The sequence below is a fragment of the Sarcophilus harrisii genome, chromosome 4 (genome assembly GCF_902635505.1).
Source record: "Sarcophilus harrisii chromosome 4, mSarHar1.11, whole genome shotgun sequence".
In the NCBI taxonomy this organism is placed as follows: domain Eukaryota; kingdom Metazoa; phylum Chordata; class Mammalia; order Dasyuromorphia; family Dasyuridae; genus Sarcophilus; species Sarcophilus harrisii.
In genome coordinates, this window is record NC_045429.1 from 12,932,728 (window position 1) to 12,954,249 (window position 21,522).

Below are 21,522 nucleotides of genomic sequence, written 5' to 3' on the forward strand. Positions count from 1 at the left end.
TAAATGAAAGCCTTAATTCTTGGGCCACTTAAATTAATACTTAATACTCTGAATGTAAGCTCTTTGAGGGCAGAAACTGTTTCATGTTGTGTTTCTTCCTGAACATGAAACATAGAGTTTGAGACAGAGAAGGCACTTGATTAACTCTTGTAGACTGAATAGAATTTAAAGTATTAATCTTTAAAGACTTGCCAGACAAAGTCTTCAATGTTGTCTTCAAGGAAATTAAGACATGACCTATCCTGGCCCACTAAGAACTTTTAGCATTTCTGTTACCCACTGCAATAGTCATTCTAGATTTGCTTCAAGTACAATCTTGATAAATACACCATCTATGTCGTTACCAACTCATTGACTTGTTGGAAGATGAGGAAGGCAAGCGAGAATATTGGACTTGGAGTTAGCACAGGAAAACTTAAATCTTGGCTCAAGGCGGGCAGTTAGGTGGTGCAGGGGATAGAGCACTAACCCTGAAGTCAGGAGGACCTGAATTCAAATCTCATCTCTGACACTTAACAGGTCCTAGCTGTGTGACCCTGGGCAAGTCACTCAACCACAATTGCCTTAGCAAAAAAATAAATAAATAAATAAATAAAAATCTTGGCTCAAGGGATCTTGAGCAAACACATTATCTTTTGGGGCTTCACTTTCCTAAAATGTACAGGGATGAGGCTGGAGTAGATGATCTCTAATCTAGGGTTCTTTTTAATTCTAAAAGCCTATGATCTAAGGGCTAAGAATGATCATGTTACAAATCAACAAAGAGCTTGCTCAGAGTTTTTCAAACATTATTGAGAATTCCATGAGATCTTATTCAAGCAGCAAACAACTCATGTGTCCTGTCCTGCAGCTCAAAACTTTCTCACCATCCCCTCATAAAAGTCTAAGGAGGAAAAATAATAAGAAGTCAGAAGGTATCATCTTTGGTGTGCAAACACACTTCTGGCTCAGAATCTCCTGATTCGTTGGTTATTCAGCCAATTGGAAGGCTTTGTGTCCATCACCAAGGGCCAGTGCCTCAGTTGCACATGACTGGAAATAGCCAGACAAGGGATGTCCATCTGCACACACTCTTGTCTAACTCACCAGTAAAGGAAAATCTGAGCATGTTCTAAAGACTAATTTCTCATTGATGGGTCTCCCCCTTTACATTTTATAAATTTATTGGGAATGACATCAAGTTTACATGTTTGTTCCTATTTTCTTCCTTTTGAAAATGGAACTGTCTGCTCACCTCTCACTTTCGGTGACTTCTTGTCTTCTCAATTATTATTCATAGGAGTTTCATGATCATGTCTTAAGTTCTTTTCAAAGTCGTTCAAAATGATACAATCTTTTAGGTCCTTGGACTCAAATCCAGACAATCCCCCCAATTATGGTATTTCTCTCATCTTCCACTTCAAATCTTTCCTAAAGACTTTTGTTCTAACTTTTCTGAAGCCTTTTTTATGGAGAATATAGAAGTAAATTAAAAGCTGAGACTTATGTGACTGACTCCTCAAATGGACCTGTTGGCTCTCAAGTATGATCAATACTCATCCACTCATGATATCTAAAACTAATGGGAAACAGAGTGGATCATGGTCTTGACTTAGAGCTCTGGATCCTAAAAAATGTCACTCCCCATCATCGGGACTCAGTTTCCTACCTATACATTGAGGAAGCTAGACTAGAAGATCTCCAAATTCTAGGATCTTATGACTCATTGGCCAACAAAATATCTAGGAGAGAGAATGAAACCAAATAATGAGGTAAAATCCACTGGAAAGAGGGCTGGGTCTGCAGCAGAAATTGGAAAAGACATTTACTGAAGCTTGATTTGAGAGGGAAATTGTTAATAACTACAGTGACTCAAGAGCAGAGGGGACTGTCTGGGGAAGTTGTGCTTTTTCCTTTTCTTGTACATCTTCCATCAAAGGTGGATGACTAATTGTACAATATGTCATAGAGGGCATTCTTGTGCAGGTCTGGTCTGTACCCAGTGGTCTCCGAGGCCATTCTAAAACTAAGATTCTCAATCTTGATGTTTGTGAGTGTTCTGACCCAGATCAGCAAATACAATGTTGCATAACAAATCTCTGAAAACTACCCATTGATTTTTTGCTCCACTGTTGCCTACTTTCTGTTGACTCAACTTTCCCTTCAAGCTAGCCACAAAGTATTCCCTCTCAGAGAAGCACTGCCATGTGTAACATTAATTATTCTGTTAGTCATTTTGTCTTGTGGTGAATTCCCATTCACTTCTGGTGAATGGGAATATTTAGCTCAATGAGGATAAAACTATGATCAATCCAGCGCTCTGTATTAGGAATTGTCTGTCATGTATAATCCCATAGTCTATTAAACGTCAATGTTTGCTATGATCATGCATCTAAAAAATAAAAAATAAAACTAAGATTCTGAGATTCTATGTACTAGAAAAGTAGACATCACCAGACAAAGATAGCGAATGATAGATATCTTTCAAATATATGAAGGACTGAAATGTGAATGAGAGATCATATGTGTTTCCTTTAGTCCCAAGGGTAAAACTAAGAACAGTGGCTATTATATATTATATTATAAATGGGGGGGTTAGCTTTAATTGTAAGGGAAACTTCACATAATAAGCATTGTTTTCCCAAAGTGAAAGGGGCAAAAGGGGATCTCTTTTTTACTGGAGGTCTTCTGACAAAGGCTGGAAGACCATTAGTAAGATGGGTAAGGGGGGATTCTAATTGAAGTGTGGTTTGGACAACATGGTAGTTCAGGTCCCTCCCCCCTTGAAATTTTGTGATTCTGTAGATATCAGAGGACTTGGCTTCCAATCACAGCTCCATCACTATCAGTCTCTCTGAACTTCACATTTGTAATTGGCAAAATGAGAAGCTGAATTAGATGATCTCTGAGGTTTCTCCTACTTCTCAATCTGTGATCCCATATGTAACTGAATTTTTTAAACAAAAGCATGTTTATTTTCACATTCTGCATTCAATGCTGAAAACACCGAGATATTATGTATTATGCTATCATGTAATGTGTTAGATGTGACACACATCTAACACATTATATTACAACATACTATATACAATATGTTGTGTGTAATATATCAATATATAATGTTACATATATTATATTAAAAATGTTAAAAAAAAACACCAAGAAACGCAAGACGTGAATGGACTGGTGTGAATTCAGGAGAACCAAGAAAATCATCTACATTGACTATGACGATGGCAACAAACAAAATCTTGAAAGTTACCAAGCTTGATTCCCAGGAATAGTTGAAAAAAACCCCACAGATCTTTGTTATTATGGTTTTGGGGGGAAAATGATGAATATCACCTATAGTTATAGGAGCTGTTGATGTGCAGATTGCTTTGACTAAACTTTTTTTTCTTTTTAAAATCTTTTTATGAGGAAGTGTGTTCAGATGATTGGAGCACCAGACCTGGAGTCAGGAGGATCTGAATTCAAATCTAGCCTCAGGCCCTTGCCTGCTTCCTAGCTGTGTGTCCTGAGCAAGAAATTTAACCCTGATTGTTTTACCAAAAATATGAATTTGAATAAAAGAAGAAAAAAAGTATCAACTCTAAATTGGACACATCTATTTTCTTAATTTCCCTGATAAAGCCTCTGTATGGCAGTAGCAATAACAACAACAATAGCTAAGACTTCTAGAGTACTTTACTATGTGCCAGACATTGTGCCAAGCACTTTTATAAATATTATCTCACAACAATTCTGGGAGGAAAGTGCTATTCTTATCCCCATTTTACAACTGAGGAAACTGAGTCAAGCCAAATGTTTAGTGTCTGAGACTGGATTTCTCAGCCTTTCCTAATTTTAGATCCATCTCTATCCACTGTACCAACTACTTGCCTCTAGATAATATTTTTGAAGTTCTTTACAAGCTTTAAAGCACTATATACATGCTAGTTTTATATTATAATTATCTATGTTGTTATTATTTCATGAGTTCAAATAAAATAGTATTTTACTCAGGCTTTTCCTAATGTTAGACTCATCTCTCTATCCACTGTACCAACTACTTGCCTCTAGATAACATTTTTGAAGTTCTTTATATGTAAAGCACTATATACATGCTAAGTTTTATGTTATCATTTATCTATTGTAAAGGACAGAAACTCTAAGTTGATGCACTGGGCTTGGATAACTGAACACTTCAGGCTAATTACCCATTGGACAACACTCTATTAGCATATGCTTGGAAAGTGGCCCTTCCCACTATTCTGTGCTGATTTGATCTTTTGGTATATACAGAGAATTGTGGGAAGGATTAGGGGGTGGAGTAAGACAAGCCAGAGTCACTTTGGCAGTAGAAGAAGAGAAGGAAGGTCTTGGAGATCCTGCATCCATCCCCTTCACTTTTACCCCTAAAGACCAGGAATAAAGACCAGGGACTGTTGCTTATCCTGACTCCGGATGATTCTGGGGCATCCAGGATGCTAACTCAGTCTTCACAATCTATATTATTATTATTATTTCATGAGTTGAAATAAAATAGTATTTTGCTCAGGCTTTCCTAACGTTCGACCCATGTCTCTATCCACTGTACCAATTACTTGCCTCTAGATATTTTTGAACTTCTTTATAAGCTTTAAAGCACTATATATACATGCTAAGTTTTATATTATACTTATCTATATTATTATTATTATTTCATGAGTTGAACTAAAATAGTATTTTACTCACGTTTTCCTAATGTTAGATCCATCTCTCTATCTACTATACCACCTACTTGCCTCTAGATAATATTTTTGAAGCTCTTTACAAGCTTTAAAGCACTATATACATGCTAGTTTTTTATCATAATTATCTATATTATTATTATTTAAAAAATTGGAATAAAACAGTAGAGTATATATTTTTGGCATCCAGTTGCTTTTGGTTGTACATGGACACTGTCATTTTTTAAAAAATGAACATTTGCAGACCAACACACTGAGCAGCAGCATCAGGAGATCGAGGCTACTTCCACATGTGATAAGCATTGTCTCCACTGCACATTGCCTCCCAGTCCCAAACGCATCCTCTCCCCCCTGCCAGCTGTTGGGGATTTCTCTTGTTTACCCTGAAGTGGAAGGGGAAACATCTGGGAACAAAGAACATTGCAGTGTTCTCTGATATCCCTGGGAGCCTCTAAGAATGCCTCAGAACAAGAAACACAAAGGCCCTCAGTCTCTCCTTAGCACATTTGCCCATCTAGAACACTTTCCTGCTGAGTTATCACCTCTTAACCTTCAAGAGGCAAGGTAGCATTGTGAACACAAGCCAACTTTGGAAGCAGGAAGGTCTGGGTTCAGGGTGGCCCTCAGACACCTCCTTGCTGTGTGATAGTGGGCGGGCTACTTAACCTCTCAGCAGATCGGGCAACCCACTAAAGATTTTATGTTGTCAAGCTGAATTGGTGTGGGAGGTTCCCTATATTTCCAGCTGGTACATAAGGCCAAAGGATGCCAGATTTAGAGCTTCGCAGAGTCTAACCACCTCTCTTTGCAGATGGGGAAACTGAGACCCAGAGGGACTTCAGAACTCTCCTGATGTCACACAGGCAAATCCTGGCCCTAAAGCCAGCCGCCTTCCACTGTACTCTGTCCCAACTAAAAGAAGCATCAGCCTTTGACAGCCTGGTAAAGAAGGTAAGATCCGTATTATCTCCCCGATGAAAAGATGAACCTTAACCAATTTACCACTGCTTCAGTCAGCTCTAAGTGACAGGATTAGAAGCAGGGCTCAGTCCCGCAGGCTTGCACCCTTTCACTTACCCTTCCTCTCCCTTGAGGGTCTGCCGCCATTTTGGTGACCCATGACCCCTGGTCTTGGTGGTAGGCTGGGAAAGCCAGGCCCCCTCGAGTGAGAGCCAGCATCCCCAGGATGCCTGCAGGCTGTTTTGTCTGTCTTGATGACAGCAAAGGAACAGCAGGAAGCCTCCTCCCCATGTGACAGAGCCCACTGCTCTCAAAGAATCCCTTCCCCTAAACATTTCCTTATGGGGTTCCAAGCGCTCCATCGTGAACGCTCCGCTGCTCACAACCATATGCGTGACCGGACTCCCTGCCAAACCTCTTGTTTGCTGTTATACCGTGAGAGCCGCGGCAGGGCTGGAGATATCTCATATTTGCCGATTTTTAAATCACTGACGGTAAGAGTAATAATAGCTGACTTTTCCATAATGCCTTATTGTTTTTAAAGTGGTTTTCATATCTATCTTATTTGCTCCTACGTGGTACAGTGGATAGAGCTCTATACCTCAAGTCAGGAGGATCTGAGTTCAAATGTGACTTCAGAAACTTGCTAGCCATGTGACTCCCAGCAAGTCATTTCATCACCATCTGCCTCAATTTCCTCACTTGTTAAATGGAAAAAATGAGAGTGGGACAATATTTGTCAAATATTTTGTGGACTTAGATAAATGCTAGCTATCTGTTCATCATTACCCCCATTTTATAGATGAGAAAATTAAGACTCAAAGGTGAATAGATTCAAACATGGTCACACAGCTAATCAACATCAGAGGCACAAACAAAACCAGGGCATGAATAAGTACATGAAGCATTAAGCAAGTATGTGCCATATGACAGCCATTAAGTAAAGACATATAAACATACACATACAGATCATGTACACATACTTATGCATATGCATATATTTCATGTAGCAAATGCTTTCAGATGCAAACCATTTCAGATTTGACACCATCAGGTAAAATCCCATGTGAGTGAAATAAAAATCTGCTCCGAGTCAGTAACCAAGTCCAGATTTAAAAGCTTGGGAAAGTACATAGGGTGCGTTCATGAGGACGATTAGCACAAACAATCCCAAAACAACTCATTACACTATTTGTCTGAGACGGCATCCTATGAAAACACTCTAGAACCTTTAGTTATCTTCCTGATGATAATTGTAGAATGTGAGCTTATTTTGTAAATTCTCTTTTATTTCAGAGTAGTTCAAGGAACTCTCTCCAATCTAAACAACCATCTCAATTATTCCAGGAAATTGGGCAAATGGAGATGGAGACACAAGAGACACAAGAAACACCAGAGACCCCAGAGACACCAGAGACAAAGAGACAAAGAGACAGAACTAGACCTGATTTACTTTGCTTTGGGAAGCAGGATGAGCAGCAGACATATAAGTTTTACATTTAAATTTCTTTTGCCCTTCCCTTAGGACTTGTGATTATTTAAGAAATCGCCTGATAAAGTTGGGCCCAAGAGACAAAAATTAGGGGCTCAGAAACTCTTCTCTGCTATTGGCAAGCATCGGTAAGAATGGTGAATGAACCTAATTTGGTGACAGCAGAGTGAGGGTGTGTGCGGGACCAGCCTCCTTGGGAGGGCTATGATGTTCAGGGTATCCTAATGATCTCCACCATTCTCAAAACATTTTTGGGGCAGCAAATCAAATCCTAAGTCTCTCTAGACAAGTCACAGCTTCCCTCTGCCTCGAGTTCTCAATTGTTAAATGGGGATAATAATAGCACTTCCTGCTAGGTTTATGAGGATTTAATGGGATGGTTTTTGCAAAGTGCTTGGCACATAGTAGGAACCTCATAATGCTTCTCTCCTTCCTCCCCCTTCCCAGCTTCCCTAGACTAGGATGCACTTCTGTTCAAGGCTCCTATTTCCCCTCTAGGTGCTCAGCATGGATGCTCCAAGGAGCCCTGAATATTTTCTTTCCTTCTCTCATGCAGAAAGCCCCATTGTGTGTCCATGTGTTTGTTTGTCACTGGGGAGGCTGTTTTGGTTTGAGCCGGGCCCCAGAGTCAGTCATCAGCTGCAGTGTCCAGAGTACCTACTGCCAGGCCTCCAAGGAGATGATGCTCACTGGCCTCCAGGATTTGCAGAACTCCCTTGTGGAGGGGAGATTAGCTTTGTTTTTGGTCCCAGGGGGCCAAGAAGCCAATTAAAGCTTGATGTTGAGAAAAAAGCTCCCACCATCCCTCAGATGCCCACCCCCAAGGATTCTTTCATTCATCCTCTCCCACAGGCAGGAAGTGGCCCTTCCCCTTGTCAGGAAAAAATCTGACGATTCTCAAATGTCTTTGTCCATCCCTGTGTTCTCGGTCTTGGGTCTCCCACCTCCAACTGCCAATGAGACATCACCAGCTGTATGTCCCACGGAAATCTTAATGGGTCCAAAATGAAATACATCTTCTTTCCCTCAAGGCCTCTCCTCTCCCCAAGTGTCAAGGATATGGCCATCCTCTCAGGCTCACCATACAGGGGTCAACCTCTATTCTTCCTGCAGAAGGTCGTATTTGAGCTAAATCTTCAAGGAAATCAGGGATTCCATTATTGTTCTATAAGAAATGATCAGCAGGATGATTTCAGAGAGGTCTGGAGAGACTTACATGAACTGATGCTGAATGAAATGAGCAGAACCAGGAGATCATTGGACACAGCAACAGCAAGATTATGCAATAATCAAATCTGGTGGATGTGGCTCTTTTCAATAGTGAGATAATTCAGGGCAATTCCAATAAACTTGTGATGGAAAGAGCCATCTGCATCCAGGGAGAGCACTGTGGGAACTAAATGTGGATCAAAGCATGGTATTTTTACCTTTTTGTTGTTTTTAGTTTGCTTTTTCCCCCCCTTTCTCTTTTTTTCCTTTTTGCTTTGCTTTTTCTTGTGCAGCATGATATTTGTGGAAATATGTATAGAAGAACTGCATATGTTTAACATTTATTTACCATCTAGGGGAGGGGGTGGGAGGGAAGGGAGGGAGAAAAAATTGGAACACAAAGTTTTGAAAGGGTGAATGTTGAAAACTATCTTTGCATGTATTTTGAAAATAAAAAGCTATTATTTAAAAAAAAAAATTAGGGATTCTAAAGGAGAGGCAAGGAGGAAATGGATTTTGGCTATGAGAAATGGCCAGTGCAAAAGCCTCACAGAGAGAAACATTATGTTTAAGAGACAACAAATAGGCTGGATCATAGAGTGTGGGAGTGAGCTGGGGGAGAATGTATAAGAAAACCAGGACCCATTACTGGAAGTACCAAGAGATATGATGGCTTAGCCATCATCAATTATCTTTGGAATATCATGGAAAATGGGAAAGATGTTGCTATGAGACTGGAGACTGGCAAATGTCCTTATTTATAACAAAAGGATGTATAGGAATAAATCCCCTTTGGAATTCTCTTATTTTTTTTTTTATTTAATAGCCTTTTATTTACAGGATATATGCATGGGTAACTTTACAGCATTAACAATTGCCAAACCTCTTGTTCCAATTTTTTACCTCACCCCCCACCCCCTCCCCCAGATGACAGGATGACCAGTAGATGTTAAATACATTAAAATATAAATTAGATACACAATAAGTATACCTGACCAAAACGTTATTTTGCTGTACAAAAAGAATCAGACTCTGAAATATTGTACAATTAGCTTGTGAAGGAAATCAAAAATGCAGGTGGGCATAAATATAGGGATTGGGAATTCAATGTAATGGTTTTTAGTCATCTCCCAGAGTTCTTTTTCTGGGCATAGCTGGTTCAGTTCATTACTGCTCCATTGGAAATGATTTGGTTGATCTCGTTGCTGAGGATGGCCAGGTCCATCAGAACTGGTCGTCATATAGTATTGTTGTGGAAGTATATAATGATCTCCTGGTCCTGCTCATTTCACTGAGCATCAGTTCTTGTAAGTCTCTCCAGGCCTTTCTGAAATCATCCTGTTGGTCATTTCTTACAGAACAGTAATATTGGAATTCTCTTATTACCTAAATGTTTGTGTTCTTATCCCTCCAAGAGGTCTGTGGGTAGATTTCAGGGTGCCTGTGAACTTCAATGGGAAAAATAACATCTTATAGGGACTTTTAGGAAGAAGCATCTAGAAAGAAGACAAGCTGGATAATGAAGGAAGGCATTGTAAATAGGGAGAAGCTCTCAAAATAGTAAAAAGAAAAAAACAAGTGCAAAAAGTTAAGCCATGATAACTTGTTGGAAGTTTGGGACTCTGACTTTCACTTAAAGAAATGGCTTGTTTCAGATTATTAGATATCAGATTATTAGCCAGGTTAGTGAGCTTATTTGCTTCTTACCTGTAATTTAGATTATAGCTATCAATTGAAAAAGTTCTACTGGCTATCAGAAAGTCTAAGTTGTGTAAAATAGATTTAGTTAATGTCCGTGTAGCTTGATAAAAAGAAAAGAACATATATGCTTTGATTTAGAGAATCAAAATATTTAGTCCAGATGTTAGAATGACTGGATGAAGGAATGGGGTGGAGAAGGGACTGTGATAACCATGCCCTAGAGTCTGAAACCCAAATTATTTTAGCATACAAATTGGGATCTGATAACCCCAATTTTAGAGCAAAGAGAAGGCATTTTTTTTTCTTTTTAGGAATAAATATTTAAAGTCATGGGTTGAAAAGAAAACTTTTCCCTCATAAAAGGAGGGAGAGGGAGTTGATTGGAAAAAGAAAGCTAAATTTTTGAATGACAATAGGACTGCTAATGAATCTCCCTCAAAGCAAAGGGAGTAGTAGAACACGTTGCCCAACTTCTCTGGCTCAGGACATGATTGAAACTGCAGCAATCCTTGTTCAGCATTGCCTTCTAGTGGTACTGATAAATAGGTTGGACACTCTAGGGCCAAATTGCCCCTTGGGCACTCCATTGAGATTTCCCAACAAATCAACATGTATCCACAGCAACTATTTCATGCCCAGTCTTTTAACCTGTTCCAAAATCATCAGATCTCTACATTTTGTCCAGAAGACTAGAAGAAGAGACTATCAACTGCTTTGCTCAAATCCAGGTATACTCTGGTATTCCTCTAATACATTTGTCTATTTATTAATTCTGGAAGTAAGAAATCAAGGTAGTTTGTCATGATCTAGTCTTAATGAAGCAGTGGTGGCTATTTATGATGATTATATCCCTTTCTAAGTGATCAGAAAACCTCCATTTAATACTAATTCATAAAATTTTTCAAGGAATTATTATCTTACAGTTGGGAATTCGTTTTCAAGGTTCTATTAAAATTGTTCTCCCTAAAGTCATCAATGACCTCATAACTACCAGATACAAAGACTTTTTTCCCCCAAGATCAGTCCTCATTTTTCTTGACTTGCCTGCTATTTGACATTTTCAACACTTCCCTTCTGTTGGAAGTGTTCTTGCTGTCACTCTGTCTCTGTTTCTCCCTCCCTCTCCCCTCTCTCTTTCTCCCTTACACCCCTTCTCTCCTTCCCCTTTCCCCTACCCCTCCAAATGACTTAAAAGACTATCTTCCCAACCAAACCTTCATTTCCTTGACAAGAAAAAGGACATATCCTTTTTCCAAGCCAAGAGTACTAATAGTTTAGGGTTTCCATCTTATGAAGGATGCCATTGGGAGACAATGATGAGAAATAGAGCCTTATAAAAATAGCAAATAATGGATGATAAATCTTGAAATAAATCCCATTTAAGGCAGATCAAAATAAGAATATTTAAAGATAAGTTTGCAAGGAGAACCAAAGAAAATACAGAAGAAATAGAATCGTTCCAACAACATTATTTTTTAAAAGATACATCAATCAATAAGGTGAACTGCTACATTGGGATCTAATATCTTGACCCTCGTGTGCTGCTGCATTAATGGAACTAATAGAAGCTAAAATGAGGGGAATGGTGAGATCTCTCTCTCTCTCTCTCTCTCTCTCTCTCTCTCTCTCTCGATATCGAGAGAGAGAGAGAGAGAGAGAGATCTATAGATATATAAATAAATAAACCAAGTGGATGGCAAAATTCAGCCCTGCCCTCACAGAAATCACAGTCTAATGAAGGAACTAGCATGCAAACAACCATGTATAATGGAGCTAAATATGGGGCAGATTGCTGCTGTTCATCCTTCCTTCCTTAAGAGGACCAATGAGCACCCCCAAGGGGGATGTCTTGACTTGAGAGTCAATTGCATGTAAGTGAGGCAACGTTTGCAAAGCCATCAACTTCACTCTGTCTTCCTGTCATCAGAGTCCAGGGGTGAACCATAGTCATGATTACTTGGGATGGCCCGGAGGGACAAATTGGAGATGATTAATGGAGGAAAGGCAACAGAACAAAGGGGCATCAGAAAAGGCTTTTCCCAGAAGATTGCAGGTGACCCCAAAGGGCAGAGTTGTATGGGGACTGTGAGCAGGCTGCAGCACATTTGTGGTTATAACACAAGAAGCAACATCCAAGTTCTCAACCAGTAGAAGTGACTAAAAAACGACACGGACATCTCCAACAGGAGCGATATAGAATCAGTGGGCTCCCATTGCCTCTGAAGTCCAGGGATTGGATGGAATTAGGGGTGTTGGGCAGATCAGATCCCTCTATGTCTTTCTGTGTGGAATAACCTTAGGTAGGATTTGGAGAGCTGTGAGGGTTGACTGATTTGTGCAAGAGCCCTGGGCATAGAAGGAGACAAGAATTTTTCTTTCCAAATAAGAAGCCCCACAATCCTGGAGAAATAGGAATTTGACCCATTTTACAAACTGTGTATATGAAAATCCTATCAGATGAGCCATGCAAATATGATCACCACTGACAAATAAATCAAATCCCTGTCTGTTAGAGAGCAGGGCCTCCTGCAAGATGGAAATCTTAGAAGGGAGTTATATTGTGATAACACAGGAGAGAGTTGGAAGGAAAAAAGATTCATGCTTGAGTCCGGAATGCAGTTTGGGGGAACATTTGGATGGAGGTGTGTTGGCTATCCTGGAGCATCAGAGATTTTAAGCAAAAAATGAACCTTTTTTTGAATGAACATTTTTTTCACCCTGTGGGGGGAAAATGAAGACGTTGAGCTGGAATTCTGCCCAGGTTTCTCAGGTGTGGTGCCTCCTAGCACCCTGGCTCACACAGAGTGGATGTTCAACAAATGTTTGTTCACCTGCTCTCACTTCCTAATATGCATGGAAGACAGAGAACAAGACTCTTGAAACTGATGCATCCATTTTTCTCTTAGCTGGATCTGGCCAGTCTCCATCTCTGCTCTTGACATCCACAACTTCCTTCAAGGCTCCCTAAGGGCAGAGCCTGTTTCATTTCTGCTTTCCTATCCCCAGCACCTAGCACCTAGTACAATCTCTGGCAAGTAGCAGGTGATGGATATATCAACCCTTGTTGAGAAATTATTTTATGCTCTAGCACACTCTGCCTTGTATCCATCTACAGATGACTCCTTCCCCAACCCCACCAGTAGAATGGGAACTCCATCATGGAGGAACATTTCATTATGTTGCCATACCCTCAGCACCAAACACAATCATTGGTATAAAAAAGGAGTCTTTTCAATGTTTTATAAATTGACTATTCTTTTGCCTTCTATATTTGTCTTTCTTGCTTACATTTTCCATCCCAGAAGAGTAGTAATTAAGTATATTTTAAAGACTTTTGTTCCCCTTTGTATAAGGGCATTTGGGGGGAGGAGTTCTGAATATCAAAAAGTAAGATTCCCAGAATATAAGTGAGTTCTGTCTTACAGTTCTCCTTTCTTTCATACTCTCCTCTCAAGCCATTGTCCAGTGACCCTCCCATAAGCAGCACTTGGCAAACAGAGAATTATAATGAGTTAATGAGCTCAACCAAGGGCCTTAATTATGCCCTTGATAACTGGAAAAGCCAAAGAAAAAGGGGAAAGTGAAAGTTTAGTCTGTGCTCTCTACACCACAAAGGATGCAGGGTAAGTCAATATCACCTTACCTGGAATTTTGAAACAGTTAGCTGTTTGTGACGTCGCAATTCCAGACCATGTCCTGTAGTATTCATCAAAAGAAACTCCTTTAACAGTTCTGAAAAGAAAAAAAGTTCAATCAGATAACAATCAACTTGTGAATGTGAAAGTCTGGCACACAGAGGCTCCAGAGCCAGAACTCGTCAGAAAACCTTCCAAGGGAGGGTAGAAATGTCCTAAGTGGGACCCTCACTTCATTATAATAATGCATCAAGGCAGTGTGAGCCAGAGAGCATACAGTGGGCTTTGGGCCAGGAAGATCAGGGTACGGGAAAACGTGAAACAGTCTCCACCCTTAGGGAGCTAAAAGTCTATTGGGGGAGAAAACACTTATGTACAGCTAAGTAAATGAGAAGTCATTACAGAAGGAAGGAAAGGCTCCAGCATTGGCATTGGGAAGGTGGGGAAAGGGAAGATCAGGAGATCCAAGGGTTAATATGAGCCTTTGTGCTGAGCCTTGAATGATACAAGGCACAGATACAAAAGGAGTATATTCCAATAGAAAGAAAAAGTTTGTGGAAAAGCACTAAGATGTCAGAAGAGCAGGGAGGCTGTGTTAGCTTCAGAGAAAAAATGAAGGAAGAAAATACTGAAATATCCCCTAGCTTGGGAACCAGAGGAAATGGTACAGAGGCAGCTGAGCTGAGCCTTGACCAATGAGGATAATGTGAGAAGCTTAAGGTGAGCTGCTCATCAAGGAGGACACAATAGCCACTGGAGACGGTTTGTGTGAAGGCAAGAAATGCCTTTGTGAGTTCAGGGAACCAGATAAGACATTACAGTTAGTCCAGAACATAGTGCTCACGAAGAGTCAGGGGCCCAGAGCTGGAAAGGGCCACTAGTCCAACCCCTCAATTTACAGATAAGGAAACGGGGCCAAGAGGTGGTATTTACCCAAGATACATGAAAGGGTTTTTTGAACCCAGATTTTGTGCCATGAGTAATATGAAATAAGGCTGAAAAAAGTTGAAGAAATATTGTGTTAGGCCTTCAACGTGAAGTGGAAGAGGCTGTACTTTAAACTGAAGGCAACGGGAAGTAGGAGAACTTCTTAAGCAGAAGATAGCAACTTGTAATGGGCTGAGATTTGAGTCGATGCACTGAGGTCCCAAGTACATGAGGCTAAATAGTAATTGGGCTATACTCTATTAATATACATGATTGGATAAAGAATGGTCCCTGCCCACTCTCCGTGCAAGTCCTGATGTGTTGTAGAGGAAATGACGATTTTGGTGGGTGGAGGCAGAGAGAAACAGGAAGAGAAGCTGGGGGAGATTGGGCCTGGGTTCCATACTCCTAGCTGCTGGTCATGTGGCTGCTGATCTAGCTAGCTTCTTGACTCAGCTGCACACATTGCTATCGCCGATTCTCTTCCACCTCCAATCTTTCTTCACTGAGAATAAAGAATGATGATTTTCCCCTAACCTGAATTCCTGACTCTGGCTGATTTTAAAATACGCGATCTTCACAGCAACTGGCAGCATGTTAGAGCGAGTTCAATTAAAACTAATTCAAGTCTTCTTTCAATGGCTTGATTCACCATCAATGGCTATATTTCAGGCACCTTCTCCTAATAGCTCCTCAGACAGTGGGCTGTATTCAGCCATTGCTTCAGCACCTTTGGACTACCAAATTCTGTGATTTTCTATTTGTGTCAAAAAAACTTTTTGTTGGTATCAAATGTGAAATATCTCTAATACTTCCTCAAAGTATAAAGTTTAACTTCTTTAAAAAATGGGATTCTACAAAGGCATCTTCCCTCCTACGGTCACACTTAAATGGGGAGTGAAAACTGGCCAAACTGGATGGATCCCCATTGTTCGAGTTGCCATAATGTGGGAGGAGCTTTGTACAATCCATGTGTGATGACACATGGCCAACAAAACATTTCTGCAATCAGTGATGGGGGTGCTAAATGGAAGCCGGGTTCTGTCTCTTATGACAAAAGTCTGCTGTCACAGGTCAGTGATGTAGCCACCACCAACAACATGGAGAGGAAAGAAGCTGCCAACATACTGTCTCATGGAAATAACAACATATATATATACACAGAGACACATGGAGACACACAGAGAGAGCAAGAGTGAGAGTGAAAGAGAGAGAAAGAGGGAGAGAGACACAAAAAGAGAAAGCGACAGTGACAGAGGCAAACAGTCAGAGACAGAATGAGGTGTGTGTGTGTGTGTGTGTGTGTGTGCGTGTGCACGCATGTGTGCCATCTTCAAGTACAATGAGTTCCATTGTTTTTTGTCTGTTTAAAAGCAACTTCTGACCTTCGACCTCCCCCGGGTCTGTCCTGTTCAATTTCAGACTATCTGGCTTCAAAGGTACTTTCTTTTTTCCGAACTATTAAAAGTTTCCTCTTGAAAGGCTGAACTTAAGGAATGTGTAGCCTGCACAAAGCAAAGCTTTTGAGAGTTTTTCCTCCAAAAACCAAAGACATTCATATCCCGAGTCCTGAAAGTGATCCATGAAAGGAATGAAAGCTGCTGAGTCTAATTCCTTTTCTCTAAATGGCCTCATTACCATCCCTGGGGAACACTTGGGATACACAGAAATACAAGTTGATTTGCCATTTCCACCAATCACTGGACTTCTATTCCCTCTTATGATATTTCTCACCCCACACCCTCTAAGAGTTCCCATAGCTGACATTTTAGATCACTTTCAGGTTTGCAAAGTGCTTCATATTATTCTCGGATCCTTGGGGCAGCTGTGGGAGACGGGGTTGTGATTATTTCTACTTTGTCAACAAAGAAGCAGGCCCAGAGAGGGTTAAGTGACATGGCCAGGATCACATGGGGAGTTTGTTGCTAAGGGAGGGATTGGGTTCAGGATTTCCGGACTCCATGTCCTGTCCAATATGATGTCCTAAGATGTGGAACAAGCATTAGCTAGTTTTTCCTGAACAGGATGAGGTGTGAGTGAACTGTAATATGGAGGAGCATCCACATCAACGCCCTGAAGTAACACCTTTATCATCATTTTCATCATTGCCATCATCAACGTCCTCATTTTCATCCTCACCACAGGTGCTTGGCGCATAACAGGTGTTTAAAACGTTTGTTGACTGACTGGCAGACATTAAAATGTTCAGAGTCTCCTTTTTTAGACTCGGGAGCAGGAATCACTATTCCCTTTTCTAGTCTTGGGAATGGGGGAATCGCTATGATTGTTTTACAGGAGAAAAGAAGTCATTCCTAACAAAATAAATCATCTGGTTTGTCTCTAAAAGGAAATAGAAACCCATCAGTTCTTTCAGGAAATGACTATAAATACGATGACTATGGTTTTTTGATGGGACTTGAGATTTCATCAGTGTCAGGAATACTTTAGAAGGAATTTCCCCACTAATGGATATCGATCCACGGTTTCTCATCTTCAGCTGAATTCTGCAAATGCCGGCAGGGCCAACGAGAAGCCAGATGTTCTGCCCAGAGTCACAGAGCCAGCAAGAGTCGGGGACAGGACTTGAACCGGCTATCCCTGGCTTTGAGGCTAGAGCTCTAGTTGCTACATCACACTTCCCTTAGAAAAAGGAATACTTGCAATACAATACAATATATTGTTGATACTATTATAATAAACAGCAACAAAAATGCTTACTTTTCACAAAGGGGTGAAATTGTTCCTTCTACTAACTCAATACTGACTGAAGTCTCTTCTTCTTCTTCAGTTTCCTCTGAAAGGAAAAAGTCAAAATTTGGGGTCAGAAACTAGTGAGGTAGGGACAATGCCATCAGGTCGCTCGATGGATTACATGGTTAGGAATGGGGGAAGAATATCTCAGTGTAACCTATATATCAGTGAACTCCCAACAAAAAGGCCTTTGGCTTCTTGGATAAACTTTCTGTGGAGTTTCAATGGGAGGTTATTAAGAATAAAGGAAGCAAGATTCATATATTAAATGTGTACATAAAGAGCTAGTTTGAATCTCACCTCCAACACATACTATGTGGAGGCCTTTTACTTCTCACCCCTGCCCCCAACTCTCTAAACCTCTAAATTGTTGGCATCCATTGATGGAGTTTCCCCAATGGAGAGATTAAGTCTTTCCTTCCCCATAAGAATCAAGCAGAATGAGAATGTGTTAGATAGTTTATAATGGGTTTTGATGTAGATATATTTGTGAGATCACAGATTCAATGAAGCACTGAAGCGGGGGGAGAAAAAAGGTGTGAGATTTGAACACAGATTTTGAGTTCAGGACACCTTTATGTTCATTACATTGGTGGTCTCCAAAGTGAGGATCTCTCAGGGAGTACACGATCAGCCACTTGGATGGCAGGAAGATGAGGGTGATGACTAATATTTATTTGGTCCTGTAGAGACCTATAGGTAAAGTGCTTTACCAAATTCATCTCTCACCAACTAGTCTCATACACTATCATAGTCCCATCCTGGAAAGCTCCAAATTTTGCTCCTTCCTCCCTCCCACCCCTTCTCCTAGACAGCAAACAATCCAATACATGTTAAACATGTATATCTTCTTCACAAGACCATTGGACCTGGCCTGAATCAGATCGCTGTTGAAAAGAGCCAAGTCCCTCACAGTTGATCATCATACAATCTTGTTGTTGCTGTATACAACGATCTCCTGGTTCTGCTCACTTCACTCAGCATCAGTTCCTGTAGGTCTTTCCAGGCCTTTCTGAAATCATCCTGCGGCTCCTTTCTTATAGAATAATAGCATTCTACTACATTCATTTAGCTATTCTCCAACTGATGGGCATCCACTTGGTTTCCAGTTTCTTAACACTACACAAAGGGCTGCCACAAACATTTTTGGTACATGTTTCCCCTTTCCCTCCTTTATGATCTTATTGAGTCATTATTTAAAGGAATTAGAGAGAAATTGGGCAGTTCCTATCTTTATTCCACCAACTTGACTGTGCCACAGTTTTCTTATTAGAAATAAAAGCATTAGGTCACCTGCACCTTTTCCATTTCTGAATCCATCTTCCTATGTACACAGTATTGGCTAGATGCTGGGACACTTCAGGAGCCTTCACAGACCTTATTGCCTTCAAAGAGTTGGTTGTCAAGGTGAGACAAATGCACTTCCATATAGGTAAATATAAAATAAATGAGAGGTAGCAAGTCACTACCAGCCATTGGGGGTGCCACAGGGGACAGAGAGCCAGGTTTAAAGTCATGAAGAGCCAAGTTTAAATCTAGGCTTAGGTACCTACTAGCTGTGTGACTCTGGGCAAGTCACTCAATACTGTGTGTCTCAAATTTTGCACCTGTAAAATGATCCAGAAAGCAAGAGGACAGATCCTTCCAGTAGCCCTGCCGAGAAAACCCAAATAGGATCACAGAGAGCTGGATATTACCAAAATGGCTGAGCCAACAAGTAAGTCACTAGCAGCTGTAGGGCCCAAGAAAGATTCCTTGTGGGAGGTGATGCTGGAAATTGGGTTTCTCAGAGGCAGAAATAGCACTGGGCCTTGAAGGAATCAGATGATCTGAGTTCAAAACTGTTGCTTGGGCAAGTAGTCAGTTCTCTCTGAGCATCAAGTTTCTTATCTGAAGAATGGATTTCTATAAATCCTTCCTAGCCTGAAATCTTCTAAACTAGGACTTAAATGGCTACTTTGACCAGTTTAAAATTTACTTCCTGAGCTACTGAGGGACTATTTTAATTTTTGACTCCACCTAAGGTATATTACCAAAAGGGAGGAAAAATGCAGAGAATACCTGGGGTTCTATGAGATCTCAGGAGCTGCGAGCTCAGGTGTTAGTGACCCCCTCCTCTGGGTGTGTGATAGACTAAGAACTGGGAGAAGAATGGCCTACTGTCCCAGGATTTTCCTGCTCCCCGAGAGAATGGTCTGTGTTCATACTGCTATCAGGCTTTCAACAGTATGCAATGCTATTAATTTTTATAATCTCCCTAAAGTATTCATAATACCCCTTCCATTCTTTTAGTACGGAGACTTCTTTCAACACCACAATTAATATCAGTCTGTCCAGGCAAGTCTTTGAAACTTATTGTCAAGATCCTCGTTACGTCCACAAAAGTTCACAGAAAGTACCAGTTGGAGAGAAAAATGATGTCACCAGTTTTGCACGCCATGATTTCCCTCTGCATCTCTCCCTATAAGCAAAGACCTTAAAGTTTTGACTGACGCCTTATTTTGAGATAATTGTGTAACGTTGGGATCACAAATATTTTCCCACAAAGACTCCAAAATAGAAATGGATTCTTCTTAACTGAAATCTCCCCCACAACATCTTGCTGTCATGGAATCATTTTTAAAGGAAGATATCCCCCGACAGATGGCTGATGTGGATATACAGAAATGTATGAGGGAAGTGCCCAAGGGCATCAAACAGCAGTTACCAACTGAATGGAACTGCTTTGGTCCCAGTAGAGACTTTTCAAGATCATCTAACTTAACTGGATTATTTTCTTTACAGTTGAGGAAACTGAGGCACCCAGAGAATTTACGTGATTTGGCCCCATTAATTCCTTAAGTTTCCAAACTGAAAACTCTTCCTAGGACATCAGATGGATGTCAAGCCTTCTCTATAAATAGCCACTTCTCATAACATTATGCCCTCCCAACATAAGGTAAATTCCTTGACAGTGGGGACTATTTAATGTTTATCTTTGCATCCCCAGTACATGGCACGCAGTAAGTGCTTTATAAATATTAGTTAGATTAAATTGAACCTCTCAGGTCTTTTTTTTTGGGGGGGTGGGAGAAGTCAGGTTGGTAACTATTGATTAAATGCTAGACACTGTGGTAAGCCCACAAAAAAAAAAATCGCAGGACTTAAGAGTAAGAATGAACATTAGACATCAACTGGTCCAAGTTCTAACAAAGATATGGCATCTGACCCATACCAGCTCTAATAGATAATCAGCTCATTGCTTCTAGGACACTCTTCCCAAGCCAAGGCACTCCATTGTTGGCAGTGTTAGGTGGCAGTTTTTAACCTGCTTTTTAGCAGAACTCCTAGATGATATCTTATTTTTAATATGTATTTATTTACTTAAAACTTAAATACAAAATAGAAAAAAAGATATTGTCATGTCCACAGCAGAATACGAGAGGATTCAAAATATGCAATAATAAATTACCATTTCAAGAAAGCAAATATGATAGAAGACATTGTATTCAGAACTGTGTGTATTCTCTTTGTTTCCTTATAGGTTTTCTATTATTCTCTGTGGTGCCTTTTTTACTTTTTTTTTTTACCCCCTTTCTTCCCTCACCATCTTCCCCAAGCAGGAAACAGCTAATAATATGTGTGTGTGTGTGTGTGTGTGTGTGTGTGTGTGTATATACACACACACACATATACATATATATATATATAATATACACTCACACACATATATACATACATATACACACATACTTAAATATATAAATATACATATGTATTTATGCATACATACACATACATCTAAAAACAATATTAATATCATTGACATATAAGGTAGATTTCTCTCTTTTGTGTGAATCTTTGACTTTGAGATCAATGATTACAACCCCTCCTTTTTCTTCCTAAAAAATTCTACTCCTGTTCTTTGTTACTGTGTTTGTGTGTATCTCGTTTCCTATCCTCATTAACTCTTCTACTTTACTTCTACCCCCTAGCTTATCTTGCTATTACTTAATCTCCCCTCACTAGGGATTCCTCCTTTATCCTCTCCCTGAACCCTTACTCTTCTTCTTTGTCCCATTCCATTAAGCTAACAGGAGTGAATTAAGAAGTGTAATCTACATACCCCTCTTTACCCCACCCTATCCTATTTCCTCCCTCTCTTATTTCTTTATAA

At 40.2% G+C, this 21,522-nt stretch overlaps 1 protein-coding gene across 3 annotated transcripts in view; it reads right to left on the minus strand.

Annotated features, from left to right (window-relative positions):
- UBE2U (ubiquitin conjugating enzyme E2 U) overlaps positions 1–21,522 on the minus strand; it is a 79,223-nt gene that overhangs the window by 35,780 nt on the left and 21,921 nt on the right. For all 3 annotated transcript variants that reach the window (XR_004234239.1, XM_031968979.1, XM_031968978.1), the window contains 2 exons: positions 17,334–17,409; positions 13,697–13,785 (listed from right to left, as the gene is read on the minus strand). Coding sequence is in view for 2 of the 3 variants with exons in the window: in XM_031968979.1 (XP_031824839.1) it covers positions 13,697–13,785; positions 17,334–17,409 (165 nt within the window). In the remaining variant the exon portion in view is untranslated. The remainder of the gene's footprint in view (positions 1–13,696; positions 13,786–17,333; positions 17,410–21,522) is intronic.